Source organism: Mus caroli, unplaced genomic scaffold (assembly GCF_978045245.1).
Source record: "Mus caroli unplaced genomic scaffold, Mus_caroli_1 scaffold_2, whole genome shotgun sequence".
NCBI classification, from domain to species: Eukaryota; Metazoa; Chordata; class Mammalia; order Rodentia; family Muridae; genus Mus; species Mus caroli.
Window position 1 is genome coordinate 88245100 of NW_028227257.1, and position 19831 is coordinate 88264930.

At 42.5% G+C, this 19831-nt stretch overlaps 1 protein-coding gene across 9 annotated transcripts in view; it reads right to left on the reverse strand.

Moving 5' to 3' along the window:
- The window catches only part of Phf21a (PHD finger protein 21A), a 142222-nt gene that overhangs the window by 40209 nt on the left and 82182 nt on the right, over positions 1-19831 (reverse strand). For 8 of the 9 annotated variants that reach the window (XM_021185664.3, XM_029474161.2, XM_029474168.2 and 5 more), the window contains exon 4: positions 3831-4058. In XM_021185664.3, the coding sequence (XP_021041323.1) occupies positions 3831-4058 (228 nt within the window). Of the gene's footprint in view, positions 1-3830; positions 4059-5919; positions 5988-19831 lie in introns of those variants that run through there. The other variant, XM_085834642.1, reaches the window with a different exon arrangement.

The following is a 19831-nucleotide window of genomic DNA, read 5'->3' on the forward strand; positions in this document are numbered from 1 at the left end:
ATGTGTGCCTGAGTGCTTGTGGAGGGCAGAGAGGAAATGGAGTTACAATGGATGTGAACCACACTAGTGCTGGGAACCAAGCCCAGGGCCCTGGCAAGAGCACTGGGGCCCTCAACTGTTGAGCCATCTTTCTGGATCCTAGAAATGGTTTTTGAGGGGACAAAGTTTCACTTGGTAGCTCAAGCTGGCCTCAAACTTAGGGTGATGCACCTGTCTCAGCCTCTCAAACACTGGGAACATGTGTGTAAACCACAAAGCCTGGCTAAATCCCTTTGTATTTTTGCTAGGTTAATACTGTTAACTTGTTAGATAAGAGGCATTTTAATTTATAAAGAGCTGATCTAATGCACAAACCAGAACGTCAAGGGATACTTTTATGGGACCTAATTAACCTCTACATCTGTTTTAGTGTCTGCTAAATTTTGAATAGGAAGTCACTGTTGTACACTCAAACACAAATAGAACTCACCCTCCTCTTTGTTTATAAGGTTATTTGTGTATTCAGTTTTTAATAAATACACACCTTCCACTGACTGCATTTGTTCTCCAATAGGGGTGTGGCCTTGACAGCCTGATGCTGTCATTACTCAGGTCTTGCTCAGGCAACCACGTTGTTGAGATTTCGTGTACAACTTCCCTGTGGTGTCTAGAAGACGCTGCCTTGCAGCAAGGGTCCCTCAGTGTAAAATACGGAACTTCCTCACCTAGCATCTCCTTCCTGCCCACTGTAACCAATCAGAGGCCGTGCCTTTCAGAAGCTACATATCTAATATATGCTACACTTACACTCCCATCCATCTGTTCCTGTATACCTTCCTATAGTTACCAAACACCCAAGTTTTATCAGGCAGTAGAGGCAGCTCCCTCTTGCCTGTCCTGGCCTTGTAACTCTCCCATCATTTCACATTCAACAGCCTCCTTGCTACTTCAAAGGTGTGATAGCTTGAACTGGAATGTCTTGTTTCCAGTTGGTGAAATGTTTAAGAAGGGTTAGGGGTGTGGTGGAGGAGGTCTTGGTGAGGGAGGTGTGCCACTGGGAGGGAGATAGGTTTCAAACGCCCACCACAGGCCCAGTCTCACTCTATTTCTGCTTCATGCTTGGGAATCAGAATATAAGTTCTCAAATACTGCTTCAGTACCACGCCTGCTGGCCAGCAGCCACACCTCCATCATAATGATCGTGAACTAACCCCTCAAACTGTAAGCAAGTCTCCAGCGAAATGCTCTTTTCTATATGTTGTCTTGGTCAAGGTATAGAACAGTAACTAAGACGAAAGGCATGCTTTTGTAATTTGTTTTCTGTTTACTTTTGTTGTTTTGAGATAGACCTACTATGGAGCCCAGGCTGGCCTTGAATTCTTAATTCTCCTGCCTCATCCTCCTGAGTGCTCAGATTGTGACACTATACCTGCCTCTGCATTTACTTTTCTAAAAGAAAGATTTGATTCTACTATTATTTTTAAATTCTAATTTTTAAATTAGTGTCTGAGTCAGAGTCTGTAGTTGCAGTGCCCGGGGAGGCCAGAAGAGGGCATCAGATTCCCTGGAACAGGAGTTAGACATAGTTGTGAGCCACCTGACACAGGTGCAGAAAACTGATTTTGGGTCCTCTGCAAGGAAGGTACAGGCTCTTAATCTCTTAGCAGCAAAGCTATCATCTCTCCAGTCCCCTCCATTAAAACATTTTAAAAGATTATTTTATTTTTCTTTCTTTTAGTGCGTGTGATGCCGTGTGTGTGTGTGTGTGTTGTGTGTGTGTGTGTGTGTGTGTGTGACAGAGACAGCGAGACTCAGACAGAGACAGAGAGTGAACATTTGAGTGCAGCTGTCTGTGGTGGCATAGGTACTAGGAACTGGACTCAGGTCCTTTGCAAGAACAAGAACTTTTAAACACTGAACATCTTTTGTAGAACCCAAATTTACTTTGTGTAAATTCCATATTTTTCAACTGTCTTACCTACATCTATGATGAGTCTGCAAACTCAGAAGCAATCTGTGAGAAGTTATAGACATTCAGGGGCCTTAAAGAACGGCCTGGAAAGCTCACAGCTGGCTGTAGCTCCAGACTCAGGGGATCCAGTGGCCTGCTCTGGCCTCTGAAGGCACTGAACGCACGTGGATTGCAAACACCCAGGCAAATAACCCCACATGTAGAGGCAGGCAGGTCTCTGAGTTTGAGACCAGCCTGGTCTACACAGTTCTGGTTAACCAGAACTATATAGTAAGACCCTGTTGGGGAGAAAAACAAGCCTAATTTACATATAGTATTAGTATGGGGGGGGGTGATTAATGAAGAAGTCTGTTTGGTGCTCTTGTTCTCTGACTTAAGACGGGGACTTAAACAACTTATTTTAGATTTATTTACTTTACTATTTTATGTGTATGAGTGTTTGTCTGAACATCCGTGTATACACCACATGTGTGCCTGGTGCCCTTGGAGGTCAGAAGAGGGTGTTGGGTGCCTGGGACTGGAGTTGCAGACAGGTGCGAGAAGCCTTATGGATGCTAGGACTCAAACCCTGATTCTCTGCAAGAACAACAGATGCTCAGAACCGCTGAACCAGCCCCAGGGACTTCTCTTTTGTCCTAGGTTTCATACTGCACTGGCATTGCCTTTCATGGTAGTGTTTGGCACTACAGAAAAGTATTTGAATGGACAGATTTTTCATTTAAAACTTCTGGGTTTAATTTTGGCTCTACAGCACACTACATGTTATGTATGTCTTTAGTGTTTGTATAATTGGTTCAATTCTTGGCTTTAAAAATTTTGTACATGAACTAGTCCTGGGTCTACAAATAATAAGTAGGTAAGCAAACTCCATTTTCCTCTGTATACATAATGAAGCCTCAGTGTAGGTGTGTTTCAGAAGACCCAAATTCACTGCTCACTGTTCACTAGTCTCATTCATTCATTCACCCATTCATCCATTTGCTCACTTGTTTATTTGTGTGTGTGTATGTGTGTGTGTGTGTGTATAGAGGTCAAGCTTGAATAATTTTCTTAATCAAATGTCAATTCCAAATATGCCCTTTCAGTGTATCTTGATTCTCTCCTCACATTCTACGCTAGATTAAATGCCCTTTTCAGTAAAACATTTCCACAGCTACATCAGGCTAGGATATGACACTCCCACTTGGCTCTAAGGCTCACCTGCAACCTCACTTCAGAGCTCCACCAGTTTATTAGAACCAATGCACATTCTCAAGCAGTGGCCTTGAACACTGTCTATAGATAATAAAAACATAGCCCCCTTCTCAATGCTCCTTTCTACATGGTTCCCAAAGCATGGGTCCTGGAATAGCTCCATGCATAATTGCTAAGAATTGTAGAAGAACAATTACAGAAGGGAACAGGTCACTTTAGAACATATATAAACAAATACCCCAGAAATCTCCAAATGGAAATCACTTCTGCGGCTCTCTGAGATAGCATCTCAAACTTGAACATGATATGTTGTCAAGGGTTGCTAATTGATTTTTTGACCCCCCTGCTTCCACCTCAGAGTGCTGGGATCACCAGCATGCACCACCACACCTGGCTTTATATAGTCCTGAGGATCAAACCCATGGCTTCAAGATGTTAGTTGAGCCCCCTAGCTCCATTCTCAACCCAATAATTTAATTTAATAAAACTTCTGCTCCTTAGAAGTCTCTTTCCTTCTGCAGGTGAATTTCACTGATTCTTATGTCAATGATAGTAAAAACCCCAAACAAAATCCAGAAAACTTGTTTAGTGTTAGTTGAGCTTAGGATAGTTGAAATATAATCCAGTTCTATGTGACCAACCACTACCCAACACTCAGCCTTGGCTGCTCCACCCATACTGTTACCTGTGATGCAGTCAGACTAGGCGGTGCTGCTGACTGCTGGGCGTGCTGCTGCTGTTGCTGTTGCTGCTGCTGCTGTTGCTGCGGTTGCTGCTGCTGCAGTGGCTGTAGTGGCTGCTGCTGTGCTGTTTGTAGTTTGTTTTCAGACTGTGACAATGGCTGTATCTGGAACTTGTCCGGCTGCTCTTGCTTGACTATCAGGTTCTTACGCAGCTGCTCAACTACTCTTTTCTACCAAATGAAGACAAATGGAAATCTATCAGAACATTGTTTGTTCTCTGATGTCTTTCTACAACTGGCTTCATCAACACCATACCTAACACAGATTCTAACACAAGGAACCCAACAAACCTTATAGATTTCCATTAATATGAAACCAGTGTTATAAAGGAAATGGAGGCATACAGATTTAAACAGTGAAGCAAAGACCATGCTTTTGCCTTCCCCCTCCTCCTCCTTCCTCACTTTTCCTTACTTTCCAGCCCACACCTTTTCCTCGAGGTGGCTTCACTATGCAGTCCAACGGGCCTTGAACTCAGTGCCCTGCTTCAGCCTCCCAATGCTAGGACTATAGGGTTGAGCCACTACAGCCAGTTCAGATTTCTTGGCTATTGATCAGTTTAGCCTGCGAGGTAGAGAGCAGAACAGCACAGCAGAAGCACTGGAGCTATGATGTCTTAACTTGAGCCCAGTTTATATGCTGTTGGGTGGGTATTTTTTAACCCACCCATTCCTTAGTGTCCTGGACTGTAAAAATGCGATAAAAGTACATCTTATGAGCAATAAATAAGCTAATCTATATAGAATGCCCTGAACTGTAGCTGACACATTACTGGTCATTATTAAACTATTTCGTCTGACATTTTAACTATTCTAGCAAGCATCATGCATCTCTCCCAGTCTGAAGCATTAAGTAGGGTTTAAGACATGGCTCTTGTATGCAAGGCCCCAGGTTCAATCCATAGGAACACTCTCTCTTTCTCTCTCAGCCTCATTTTTAAAATAAACTGCCGTATGCTATATAAACTCAAAGTATTCTAAATTACTGAAATGTGTAGCTATGGAGTACGACTTCTCCGCTGGGACAGATTTTAGACATGTATGCAACATATGCATAGCATCATATACTATCTGTTTAGGCAGAGTAGAAGTTTAAATACATGGGATAGAAATGTAAAGTCAAACTGGATCTGGTGGCACATGCTATCCTAGTAAACAGAAGGCTGAGGCAGGTAGATCTCACTGAGTTCCTGACTAGCCTGAACTATGTAGTGTGTTCAAAGGACAGCTAGAGCTACATAGTGAGACCTTAGTAAAATAAATAAATAAATAAATAAACAAACAAGAAAGAAAGAAAATTTAAAATCAAGGTCTTATAAACATCCTAAATTGTACTTAAATTATAAAAAAGACATGTTTTTGGATATTTTTATTATTATAATAATCTATCCCTTCTGTCTGCCTGCTTTTCCTTTATTTTTAGTGTATGGCGGAGGTGCTCGACTTGTGGGTAGCAAAGCCAAGCCTTTGGGGTCCAATGACCCTTTCATTGGGGCTTAAGACCATCAGAAAACACAGATGTTTACAGTTATGAAGTAGCAATGAGATAATTTTATGGTTGGGGTCACCACAACCTGAGGAGCTAGCTCCTTAAAAGGATGCATCGTACGGAAGGCTGAGAAGCAATAGTATAGGGATGACCTCATGTGTGCTAGGCAGGTACACTGCCATTCAGCTATAGCGCCCGACTCTAGAAAGAATACATTTCATAAAAAAATATATTTCATAGGAAAGTGCCACGAATGCAGGGTTGGTTAACGTCTCCACTCTGCAGAGAACACTATGCTGTAAAGCAGTATCCTCACCCCCTGCACAGAGTGTGCAGGGAGTGAACACCAGTCACTGGCTCAGGGGCGGCACAGTGAACGCATAAGCTGCAGTTTGCTAGTTCTGATGACAAAAGGTTGATACTTCTGAGACACATTATGACTGGAGATAATGAAGCTTAGTGCTAGTTAAAAATTAGTATACTTTCGATTAATTAACTTTTTGAGATAAGTTCTTAGGTATCCCAAGCTAGTCTCAAACTCACTGTTTAGTAGTCAAGGATGACTCTGAACTGACCGATCATCTTTGGAGATCTGGGAATACAGATGTCACCACCACAACTAGTTTATACCACGCTGGGGGTCAAACGAAGGGCATCATGCACTTTGGTCGAGCACTCTACCAATGCAAATACACCCTTTGCTCTCAAAATAAAGCTTTCAGTAAGGGGTTAAGTAAATCCAGAACAGCCAGGCTTATTGCAAATTAGTCATGTGGCTCTAATCAACTTTGCCACCCATATTCTCTAAAGAACCCAAACCCACAGGCTACCTCACTTAGCATGGTGGAATAGTAAAATATACACGGAATGGATTTCTAAAGCATTTAAGTCAACACTAAATACATTCTTTAAAAGTTTGAAAATATTTTTATTGATTCTTTTCAGACAATGAAAATACCACATAAAGAACATTTTGGGGGAGGGGACCAACCTATACATTATACCCCATAATTGTACTGCCTTTTAGGGGAAATTATTTTTTTAGATGCAGTTCAAGTTTTTTACAGAAGACATATGCAGAGTAAAAAAATTAATAAACTATCAAATGGTTATAAAATTAACATTTGGTCTTCAAAATGGTATCTCTCAAGTATCGAGGGCATTGAAATGGAAGTGCTGGAGTTCAGGGGAGGGGCGCTACAGGCAACCGTGAGCACTGCAGAGGTGTTAGTTAACACTGGGTGCCTGTCTGAACACCTCGACGTTTAAGAATGAAATAATTTATTAAGGTTGCTTTCAGTCTTCCTCACCACCAGATGTTCACTGCTCAGATAAAACCAGGTATTAAATTTTATGTGAATAGAGAAAACAACCTGAAAAAAAATGTATTTGTTGGTATGAGAATTTCTCAAATGGGTGAAGGGAGTGTCTCAGTGACGGAGGGTGCGTCCCGTTGTTCAGCTGAACTTCAACTACTACATCTACGGTTAACACTGAGCATGTGACAAGTAGACATGACAGTCCTTATCGTCCACGTGGCACAGCGTGTCATCCTAGACAGCACTCTCCCAGGAGAGACAGACTCCAAGAGCTTATACAAAAACCAAAAACCAAACCAAACCAAACAAAAACCAGAAGAGAGGAACAGGAGGAAAACTTGCCAAAGAAAAAGAGAAGTGGGGGGAGACACTGAAGGAGACAGTGCAGGAAAACTAGATAATTACAGTACGAACATCTTTATCCTCTACAGATGTCTTTAGGAACTCCTTAGTGATCACTGCCTACAGAAGTGAACTACAAAGAAGAAACAAAACCCAGGACCTGCTCCTAGTGCTGTGTGCAACAGCAGAGACAAGAACTAGAGAGATACAGGCGAGAGAACTCTTGAACCACATGCCTAGAGCAGGGTGACGGCCAGTCAGAGCCAGAAGCAGAGTACAGTCAAGTGAGCCACAGTGCACTCATAACTGTTCCTCCCCAGAGCTGAGACAAGCCATGGAGACCTGCTGGTGGGGAGGGAAACCTACAGAAAATACTTGCAAGGTTGTATCAGTCCTCAGGAGGAAGGAAAAAAGCCTGTGGGTTTGATGGGTCAGATCATGTGAGCTGGGTAAAGCTTTCTGTAGAAGACAGCTCTAGTATTTCAAAGCATTTCCCAGACCAGAACAGCCTGGCCCCCTGTCCTCGATGTATTTGCCAACTACAATACCATGGTAACATGGCTGTGTTTGTGTATGTTTGAAAGTTTGAAAGCTAAAGGTTTGGGCAGTATTGTCTCTTGTCACTAATGTACACGTGCAGTCACAACCAAGGATGGGAGCAGAAAAGCTCTGCTGCCGGGGACCCTAGTGCAGATGCACTCCTCGGGCAGAGGTACCCTGCACACCATCTGCAAGGCAGCTCCTCTAAGTCCCACAGTCCAGAGGGATGTGGACACAGGTGAGCAGCAGATGCAGTGAAAGTGAGAGAAGACAGTGACAGTGTTTCAGAAGCCCTTACCAAGTGTGGTCAGGAAGTTCTCAATGCCCACACAAAGGGTCCTCTCACTGTCCCCGGACATGGACCTACAAGTTCACCACTGTGGTCTGAGCAAAGAAATCATGTTTTGATTTGTTTTGTTTTGTTTTGTTGTTTGTTTGTTTGTTTGCCAGCCATTATTGGAGGTAACACTGGTATAAACAGAAGATTTTTTCAACAGTGTTCACATATGAGAGAGATCTTTGAATGTGGCTAATTATCTCAGTTCATTATCCTAAAGTTCTCAAAAAAGACTAAATATCACAAACTAGCATTTGACATTACTAAACAGTTTCAAAGTTTTTTTTTAAAGATTAGTATTAATAACTATTAAATAATTTTGGAGACAGGGTCTGTCTACATAGCACTGGCTATCCTGGAACCTAAAGTGTAGTCCAGGCTGGCCTCTGCCTCACAGAAATCTGCCTGCCTCTGCCTCACAAGTGCTGGCATTAAAGGTGTTTGGTTTAAAAGATTTGTTGTTGGGGCTGGAGAGATGGCTCAGCAGTTAAGAGCACTGACTGCTCTTCTAGAAGTCCTGAGTTCAATTCCCAGCAACCACGTGGTGGCTCACAACCATCTGTAGTGGGATCTGATACCCTCTTCTGGTGTGTCTGAAGATAGCAACAGTGTACTCACATATATAAATTAAATAAATCTTAAAAAATGTTTATTGTTTTGTTTTTTAAAAAGAAGTGGGAATTAAAGGAAAAGAAAAAGAAAATTTGAAAAGAATGATGGGAGGGAGAAAGAAATAGCTTGCAGACTTTCTCTCTTCAGTGTAATTTCTATAAACAACAGGCCAGTGTGAGGCCTGTGTCCACTGTCAATCCGTCTGTCAAGCATTCCACAGACCTAGGCTGTGACCAGCCCCTGACCTCCTTGACTCTTGCATCCCAATTTCATCAGGGCTTATTCAGGCAGACAAGTTCACAGGGCCCTGGTGATCAATACTGCGACCTTCAGTGATACTATCAACATGTTCACATAACAGCAAGATGGGTCTGAAAGGAGAATACACAGTCATAGAGATCCAATTAAACAGAATACAGGCTCATCTTCCTGTTATCTCAAGCAATTCTTCCAAGTTCCCTGGAGCACAGAAGGAGATGGAGAAGCGGAGGACAAGCCCATCACTCACTCCCTGTTTCCTCCATCACAGCAGTGCACAAATGCTGGGGAGCACCTCTCAGAAGAAACTCCAGCACTAGGCCTTTCCCGCCACAGCCGGGTGCTGGTGCTTCAGATCTCCGCTGCTGCTCAAGCTCGCTCAACTAGCTGGTGCTCTACACAACTTTATTCTGAACCAATTATGAGGATGCCACACCCACTCAAAACAGCTTTCAAAGTAATGCTTTAAACAGTTACCCTTTCTCCCCAAGAACTAATGTATAATCTGAGACTGTGACCTTTATATCTTTAAATAAAGGGCTGACAGAGACATTTTAAAACTAAAATGTGAAGAATCAGGCACATTTGTCCCCACACCTAAAATACAATGAATGCATGTCCAGATCTGCAGACTCACTGCTCAAACTAAACCAGGGTAGTAAATTTTATGTGAATAGAGAAACCAACCTGGAAAAGATTCTATTTGTTGGTATCAGAATTTCTCAAATGGGTTAAGGGAGCGTCTCTGTGACAGAGGGGGATCTTCTGTTGTCCGAATGAACTTCAACTATAGCATTTATGGTTAGCACCATATTCATTAACACTGAGAAGTGACAAACAGACACGACAGTCTTCAGAATGTGCCATATAATTATCGTCTATATAGCCATGCATGGTGGCACAGCACGTCATCCTAGACAGCACTGTCCCAGGAGGTGGGGACAGGAAGATTCTAGGCCAGCCTAGAATGAGCAGAGACCCTATGTCCACATGAGACAAACATAAAACAAAACTACCTGTGTTGTTGACAACATTAGGAATCAAACTACAGTTCTGAACAAAAGGTATGTGCTGTTTAAAGAAGCAGAGAATTAAATGAAGATTCTGCCATTTTGTGAACAGAAACACACAACATCATTTTATGAACAAAACTATGAGAAGAAAGCAGTAAGCTCACAGTAAACGCTTCCTGTAATGCAATAAGCAAAATTCAATCAAAGAACATGCAGTGATGCTGTTGGCAAGAATGTTCCCAGGGGAGTATGAGATAGAATTCTAACAGGGAGGGGGAAGGAGGGGGAGGAGGGGAAAGAAGAGGAGGAGGAGCACTAGTGGTAGCATTGCATTTATTTGGCAGACATTAGAAGGCTTTCCTCAAGCTTTATGAGATGAGTTTTACTTAGAATCAGACAAACAGCTTCTGCAAAGCATCAAGGAATTTGAACAGTCTGTTAGAAACGAGTCAAGGAGCAGGAGAGTTCACATTACCAGAGCCTTTTCCAATAATCATCTGTGTGGATGTCTAACAGATGGCAGAGAACACACGTGTCCTGATAGTGACCAGACTGTGGCTTACCATCTTAATTTAAAAAGCCTTTGGGTTTATTCTTTCAGAACATACACTTCAGCCAGGTGCAGTAGCTCATACCTTTAATTGTAGCTCTCAGGAAGCTGAAGCAGGAAGGGTGCCATGAGTTCAATGTCAACCTGGGCACTAGAGGGAGATTGTTTTAACACACTCCATCACGCATGCACACATGGGTATTTGCACTAGTGGATTTTACAAGCCACCTCTACAGATTAGAGCTTCATCCACATCTCTGAGATCTACACTACATCTCTAACACTGTAAGCCTATTAGAAAAGCAGTTTATAATTTTCTTACTTAGTTCATTCACACTCTTAACAGGTAAGCATCACCCAGTTTCTTACCAAATTTGGTATGTATGGCAATGAAACAGTAATAATATTGCTACAATGGAACTTTACCTACTATAGCTAGGGGCCCTAAGAGCCTGAGGACTGCCTTTTATTTGCAATAGGAAAGGATGTGGCTGTAGTTAGTCTCAAGAGACAGCTACAGAGCCCAGTGCACAGCACATATGCTGAGTGGCAGTGTGGTGGCAGAGCACTTCTGTCATATATTCAAGGACCCAGTTCAATACCCACTATCATAAATATAAAATAAAGACAAGCATGTCAGGGCCAAACAGTAGTAACACAGATTACAAAGGAACACTGTATGCTCAGAACAATAGCTACCATATTTATATTAAAAGACAAAAGGGGCCAGAGTCAGAAGCCAGTCTCCTCACAGTTATATCTTTTCTGTCTCCTTAAACCCCAAGCTATACTGTACTGCCCTCTTTGCTTCAGGAAATGTTAAAGATCCAACATATTAATGGTGGAGAGTGCTTAGTAAGTGTGAAAACAAGAGATGTAACCAATAAGTAATACAATTTGAGGAGATAAATTTTCAACTGACAGTTAAATGCTACTTTTATTTCACATGTTACATTGCAATCACAGATTTTTGAAACATCAAATCAAATGTCTTGTTTGTTTGTTTCATAGTCTGATTATTTATTTGTTACTCTTAAGGACTTGTTTTTGACTGGACTCAGACTTAGAAAGAGAAGCTCTCAGAGAGGACAGCCTACGTCTCTTGGCAATCTGCTCCTAGCAGTTTTCTTTGGCTTCCTTTATTCTCTTGGCCAAAAATTTAGCACATTCTGAAGCCTCCTTGTTTTTTCTTAGTGTGTGGTTTGTACTTTGGTGGTTATGTTGCAGAACATGTTGAGTAACACAATGCTGAATCTTTGATCCTAGGCTTCTTACCTTCTTGGTTTAAGGGATTTTTGACAACATGTCGGCAGTCATCATTTTTTTAGAGACTGAAAAGCTTTTGAATTCTACTCGCTCTTTTGGACCCCAATCAAGGAAAACACAGTAGTATCTGTCAGTCCAGGAATATTCTCCTCTCCTTTTTTTTTTTTTCTTTTTTTCCTTCCTTCTTTCTTTCTTTTCTTTTTTTTTTTTTACAGTAACCAAGTTGAGAACATAAACAGACCTGCGCTTCCTCCTTCCAGTTATCCTTGGTTTATAACAAGACCGGCCCTTACTCAGCTGCAGGCTCATTCTGCCATGTGGGTCTGGATACCATGCTTCGTGGGGAAACCTTGTTTGTCATTCTCACCACTGATTCATACCACATAGTGCTGCTTCCAGTCTTCACACAGACCCTCAGCAGCTACTTCGGTGACCATGCACTTCTCATAGAACATATGAAGCTTGTGATGAGCTTCTGACAGCCAGTTGTTAGGAAGGAAATATTTACCTTCATTCTTGACACAGTCAACTGCCTAGGGGATGCTACAAAAAAGAGCTGCTTTGGGTTTTTTTTTAAATGTCTCACTATGGCTGACCTGGAACTCACTATGTAATCGAGGCTGTTTTCAAACTCACAGAGATCTGCCTGCCTCTGCAGGTGTTGAAGGTATATGCCACCACACCTGGCTCAAGCCAAATGTTTCAATGTTAATTCTTAAGTGATTAGATTTAAAAAAATGATTATGTTCATTAATTTAACATGTGTGTGGTGGGGTATACAGAGCATAATGCATGTCACAGTTACTGTTCTACTGCTGTGAAGAGACACCGTGACCAAAGAAGCAATTTATAATGGGAAGGTATTTAACTGGGAGTTTGCTTACAGTTTCAGAGGGTCAGTCCACAACCATTATGGCTGGAAGCATGGTGGCCAGCAAGCAGGTCTGGTGCTGGAGTAGTAGCCGAGAGTTTAGTTTACATCTTATTGGCAAGATGGAAGGCAGGGGGTGGAGAGGGAGAGAGGGAGACAGACAGACAGACAGACAGACAGAGTCTTCAAAGTGATACATCTTCTCCAAGAAGGCCACACCCACAGCAACACGTCCACACCTCCTAGTCCTTCCCAAACAGTCCATCAACTGGGAACCGAGCATTCAAATCTATGAGCCTTTGTAGACCATTCACTTTCACACCAGCCCATTGCATACGTAGAGGTCAGGGACAATCTGCAGGAATACAATTTCTCATTCCACTATGTGGATTCAGGGGTAAGACTCAGATCATCAGAGTTGGCGGCTAACATCTTCACCTACTGGCCAGACTCATTGTCACTGCTATTTTAAATTAGAAGCAAAACAATACAGTATCAGGAGAATGATTGCTACTTACTGTCTTTTTTATTACTATTATTAGATATTTTCTTTATTTACATTTCAAATGTTATCCCCTTTCCAGGTTTCCCTCCTCCTGGAAACCCCCTAGCCCATCCTCCCTCCTCCTGCTTCTATGAGGGTGTTCCTCCACCCACTCACCCAAACCCACCTACCTGCCCTCAACTGCCCTACATTGGGGCATCTTTGAGCCTTCATAGGACCAAGGACCTCTCCTCCCACTGATGCATGGCAAGGCCATCCTCTGCTACATATGCAGTTGGAACCATGTGTACTCCTTTGTTGATGGCTTAGTCCCTGGAGGGCTCTGGGGGTCTGGTTGGTTGATATTGTTGTTCTTCCTATGGGGTTGCAGACCCCTTCAACTCCAGTCCTTTCTCTAACTCCTCTATTGGGGACCCTACGCTCAGTCCAATGGTTGGCTGTGAGCATCCACCTCTGTATTCGTCAGGCTCTGGCAGGGTCTCTCAGGAAACAGCCATATCAGGCTCCTTTCAGCATGTATACTTATTGTCTTTTTAGCTTGGAAACTGAACACATTATAAAACATATATTTGTGTTGAAATGTGACCCAAGATAGCTTGTATCTCTATGGTGGTTCATAAATTAAAACTTATAAAATAATGTTGAATTTAAACATGAACTGACCCAGAAGAGACCTCAGAAACAGTAATGAGGGTAGCAGAAGAACATTATTAGTAAAAACCATTCACAATCTGTAGAGTTTAGCTTTGTGCTACTTGAGAAAGCACCTGCTCCTTATGTTTGCCCTATGGTGGTCTATGACACAGAAGTTCTTAGTTTGCACAAGTTTTGCAAGAAGCTTGTCTCTCTCTAACTAGCTGTTTATAGAGCACGACTGCACACACTACCAACTTGTCACTCCAAATCCCACAAGCTATAGCCCACAACTTAAAAGCACCATTGCATTGTTAATGTCAGAGTTGTGGCGTACACTACGCAAAGTGTCTCATTCCTCTGCCCTAAAGCTGCTACCCATTTCCTCACAAAAGAACTATGATCTGGGGGCTGGTGAGATGGCTCAGTGGGTAAGAGCACCCGACTGCTCTTCCAAAGGTCCAGAGTTCAAATCCCAGCAACCACATGGTGGCTAACAACCATCCGTAACGAGATCTGGCGCCCTCTTCTGGAGTGTCTGAAGACAGCTACAGTGTACTTACATATAATAAATAAATAAATCTTTAAAAAAAAAAAAGAACTATGATCTGAGATGGTTACACAGTGGCTGTCCTGGAAAGTTAGATATAAAAAAATGTAATTTAAATACAGTGATGACTTGCTGGGTGTGGTAATATAAACTTTAATCTCAGTAGTCAGGAGGCAGAAGGAAGTAGGACAACCAGAGCTACAGAGAGACTGGAAAAACAATGAATAAAGCAAAGCACAGTGATGCTATTAAAATTGGAAGGGGAACAAAAGCAAGCCTCTGTCACCTTAAGGATTACTAGTCAGATGAAACATTGCTTATTCCTGGGATATCACTTTTAGAGAATGTAGCTGGGCAGTGGTGGCGCACACCTTTAATCCCAGCACTCGGGAGGCAGAGGCAGGCGGATTTCTGAATTCAAGACCAACCTGGTCTACAGCATGAGTTCCAGGACAGCCAGGGCTACACAGAGAAACCCTGTCTTGAAAAAACCAAAACCAACCAACAACAACAACAAAAAAAAAAATGTAAGAAGTCCCCCTTTCACAGAAACACTAGACAAAATGAGAAGAAGAAAGAGGTAACTAGATGATCAAGTTTAAGCAGAATACATCTACAAACTTATAGATGGAACATTTCCCAAGATGACACAACCTTTCAACAAAGTTCAATTCTAAAGTTTCTCTTGAGAAAAAACAAACAAACAAACAAACAAACAAACACGATAGCAGTATTAGATGTGAACCGTGTCCCACACTAAACATCTTACAGAAAGCAGACCTGGGTGAAATGAACTACTTTCTTGATGTTTAAACAAAAGTAACTGTTAAAATCTCTAAACATGGGGGCTGGAGAGATGGCTCAGCAGGTAAGAGCACTCTTCCAGAGTTAAGACTGCTCTTCCAGAGGTCCTGAGTTCAATTCCGAGCAATCACATAGTGGTTCACAATCATCTATAATGGGATCTGATGCCCTCTTCTGGTGTGTGTCTGAAGACAGCTACAGTGTACTCACATACATAAAATAATTAATTCTTTAAAAACACAGAAACTTTTAACTGGAAAGTATTTTAACAAAAGTGATCCTGAACAAGTTAGTCTGATAGTAAAAAGGGAGCTAAAATAGGGAATCCCTACCTCGAAAAAATAGTTTGCATTAAACTCCGACAACCTTACCCACTGAAACTTTTCTGACCAGATTCTCTGTGGCTGACAGGAGTTGGGTAGCATCCAAGAAGGACAGAATGTATAGTGGTATGGGGCTCTAAGCCATGGGGAAACACCATCTTTTATTGGTCATCTGTCTCCAGATGCAGAGAAGTACTGCAAAGCAGCCAGGCTCTGGGAGTCTACAAGAAAATGGTAACCTACACAGTAAGGTGAAGGAGCAGCAAGGTGAGAGGAGCCAGAGGGTGCAGTAATGGGGAAAGGTCTGCTAGAGACAAGAAGCAGATATTTTAGAGAAAGTTCTGGAATACACCACACCAATGTTGCCCATGACAAAGGAAATGTCCTACTATGTAAATGGTTTCCTAAGAAAATGGTCTCAATTTGAAATCTCCCAAAAGGTCCAAGGTTTTGCTTTTGTTTGAGAAGGGTCTCCCTGTATGCCCCTAACTGGCCTGCAGTTGCCTCTGTAGACCAGGCTGGCATGGAGCTCAGAGACCCAGCTGCATCTGCCTCACATGTGCTTGGATCAAAGGTGTGCACCACTATGCTGGGCTTAATTAAGGTGCAGGTTGGAATGCTTACTTCCCAGTTTCTGGTAGTGTTTTGAAGGCTGTAGGGTCTTTCGGTGGGCCTCTTTCTCAACTGCTTTTCATGTATTTATTTCCAATGTGTGTGTTGTGGAGAGGTGCACAGCATACAAATGGAAGTTAAGGGGAACTTGTAGGAGCTGGCTCTTTTTTCTCATCATGTGCTCGTGGGGGCTAAACTCCAGTTGCTGGGATTAAAGGCGTGCGCCACCACTGCCCAGCTACATTCTCTAAAAGTGATATCCCAGGAATAAGCAATGTTTCATCTGACTAGTAATCCTTAAGGTGACAGAGGCTTGCTTTTGTTCCCCTTCCAATTTTAATAGCATCACTGTGCTTTGCTTTATTCATTGTTTTTCCAGTCTCTCTGTAGCTCTGGTTGTCCTACTTCCTTCCTGATTTAGTGAAGGGTCCAGTCATCTTTGGACCCTTCACTAAATCAGGGTCTCTCACTAAACCAGGAGCTCACAGACTGTCAGCCAGCAAACCCCAGAGAGCAACACAGCCATCATTGGTGTGCACCCTCCACAGGTATGCATGTATGTGCGTATGTATATATGTACCTATGCATGTATGTGACGCTGGGTTTACTCATCTCAGGGGGCAGCACAGCCTAGCCAAGAGTGCTATGTTTCAGGCTTTGTAGGAACAAGATGTCAGGGGGTTGTTGAATTTAAGTCCTTCCTCAATGCCTTATTCCAATTCTATGCTGAGCTGGCAAAAGCACTATCAACTATCGACTCTGCAACCCAGCTCTGCCTAGCTCACCCTTTAGATGTTCTAGTAGCAGGGCAATTTCACAACATGGCCTGGTAGCATGATCCTAGTAACCCTTGGACATCACCTGCTCTTCCTCTATTCTTGCCTTGCCGCATCATATTTTCTCTATTAAAAATATTTCCCATAATATTTTCAACTAAAGAACATTAGGATCTAACTCTGTCTTGAACGCATAGAAATGGACATAACCTCAGGATTACATAGGGATGGGAGAGGGACCTTGCTCAGGTGCTACCTGAGCTCTCTCCATCTGCTCAGTGCTGACAAGAGGTGACAAGAGGTGATTATCTGCACACCCTTCAAAGAACCTAAGGCTGGGGGTACCAGTGTAGCTCAGTGGTAGAACACTTGTCCAGCATGATCAAGGCTCTGGGTCCACTCCAGGTGGTTTAAAGATGGTCTGGGGCAGGTGAGACAGACTGCTTGGAGGGCAGGACAGGGCTATCTGTTATTTCATAGTTCAGTGAGACAGACCCACTTGTGTGCAGGCTGTCAGCTAGTCAGGGAGGGAAGAAAGCTCCTTTAGGAAAAGAAAATGGAACAAATTGAGTGGAAATGAAGAAGCGACACAGAAGTACAATGTTTAACAAGCAGCTCTTCTTGTGGTTGAAGGTGCTCCCGTCCTAAGCAGGGCTCCTGTAACAGGAAGGCATCATTTCTGCACAGGGTGCATACCTATACTTCACAGGATGCTTGTTTGTGTGACAGTCATACTGTCATAATTTTAGATGGTTAAACCTCTGCTCCAGGGTTTACAGAAGATCAGAGCACTTGTCACTCGTAGTGCAGGTAGAGAGAGATAGAGTAGGTGAGCAGTTCGTTTTTCTTTATAATTACACCCCATTAACCTTCCGCATGAGAGCTCTCCTGTGCTTTCAGACCAGCAGCACCAACTGGCTGCATTTGATAAGGCGCTACCAAGTCTGCAAGAACAGTGCAGCAACAAAAGGAATCCTTTAATGCTGTAGACTTAAGCAGAAGCTGTGTGCAGCGATGTTACTGGCCCACAGATTCAGTTAAGGCAAAGATAAACCAAAATCAGAAAGCTGGAATGATGGGAGCTGATTTAGACAGATGTGATCTAAAAATCTTCTGATAATATTCACAGTATTAAAACAATCACTTCAGTAGTTTTTTGTTGTTGTTGTTCTTGTTGTTTGTTTTTTGAGAGTTTAATAATGGTAAGAGAAACAGAACATAGTACAAGATACACTAAAGCTTATAGGGCAACACAATTCCAAGGTGACCTACATTGAATTAGATCACAATGGGTCTACAGATATGTAAAGAGTAGGTATTTCGGGTATTTAGTTGTTAAGGTACTTCTCTTTTATGTTCTGCTCAGTGATTAACTTAGAAAACAACAACCAATGTCTATTTGTATTCTTCTAGACAGCGGCCACATAAATGATTTCCTTTTTGAGAGTGAGAAAAAAAAAATCCCATTACTAATGCATCCCCTGGAGTTCGATGCATTGCCAGCGTTCCTTTCCAAGTGCACAGAAGCGGATTAGTGCCTCCCTGCCCTAAGCAGAGGTTAGGTGTGCATGCTTGAGCAGATAAAATGAAAGCCAGTTTAGAAAGTAGGTGCCGGCACAATTCATCTTCAATAGGATCCCAATTATTTGGGAAACAAAAGGTAGCTATATTTGTACCACCTCAACCAATGGCTCTGTAACCCTTACAGCATTTCAGAGTAAGTTTTTCACCACCGTTTCTTGCATCTTTTCAATCCTAGATACAGAGACCTGAGGAGTATCAGCAGTCATCCCAACAACGTGGCTCGCTGTTAGCTCTGCCTCTTGGGTCATATGTGCACACAGGGGGGCATGAGCATAAAACTCAACACAACCTACAACGAGGACTGAAGGTTCAGAGTTCAAGCAGCACATCTGTTCACTCACCAGGCATCTTTAAGTACGTTCTCTTCTGTTTTAGAGCCAAGATTATACTATATGGTCCAGAGAGGTATGGAACTCTATGTAGCCCAGGCTGGTCTCAAATTCCTCAGCATCCCATCTCAGTGTTGGGATTACAAGTATTTACATCTTTTGTAAAATCTTGATTTTGAAAATTAGTGAGATGCTTAAGTTCTTCTGAAAGTGTTTGGCAGAGAGATGCTCTGTAGAACCTCTCATACACTGAAGATGATGGCTGGATGGGAGAATTCCACTATATTCTTCTGGCTTTTTTCCATGAACTTTTCCTTGCTTAAACCATTACAAACTTAGGTTGTGGTATATTTCTATAATGCTTACCACAAAGGTATTTTTTTGAAAAAAAATCTCTCCTTAACCTCAATATGAGATAAGTTTTTACAACAAAAGGCTTGTGTGTCTTTAAAACCCAGTGTCAGAGACATCAATTCACTCTCGTCTTACTGTGCCACATGTTGGTGTGTTCACAGCAGAATGATGCTGAATGTGCACACATCAAAAGTAAAGCCAGCTCATGCCTATTCCTGCAACTGCTGGCTTCTCAGTGTCCAGACCCAGTGATAGTCAGGCTTCTCCTCTGCCTAACAACACACACTTTTCATTTCTTCACAAATGGAATTTCTTTCACTAAATGCTTGGTTTTAGCCTTCAGGTGGCAGGATAAAATTCCACTCTTTAGAATCATGTTAAGAATCAGGCAAAAGATAGCGTGTCTGTTCAGGATCTGTCGCTTTGACTCACTGTTGGGCCATCTGTTTATGTGTGCTCCTTGTCTCATGGAGCAAATCAACCTGCAGCTGGGCAGACCTGCCTCACGCTGAAACTCATTCTGCAATTTCAACCTCCCTCACCGGCAATAGGTCCTCTTACTGGAATCTGAAACTACCACTTCAATCAACTAGAGTCAGACCTTATTCTATTGTTCCTATACAAGGAAAAATGATACACCACGGGCCCATGTGCAAACAGGTCATCACGGCGCTGGGCTCATGGGGAAGAAGGCAGTGCAGTTTTGCTACTATCAAAACATTTTAGTACCATCAGCAGCAATCAGCCTGCTACCCAGTGATATACATGCACATGAGGAGAGAGGCTGAAAAGATTGCTAAATCCCAGAAGACAAGAGGATGAAGCACAATACAAACCATACAGTCTTCTGTGAGTTTCTATCTGTGATGTTAACCCA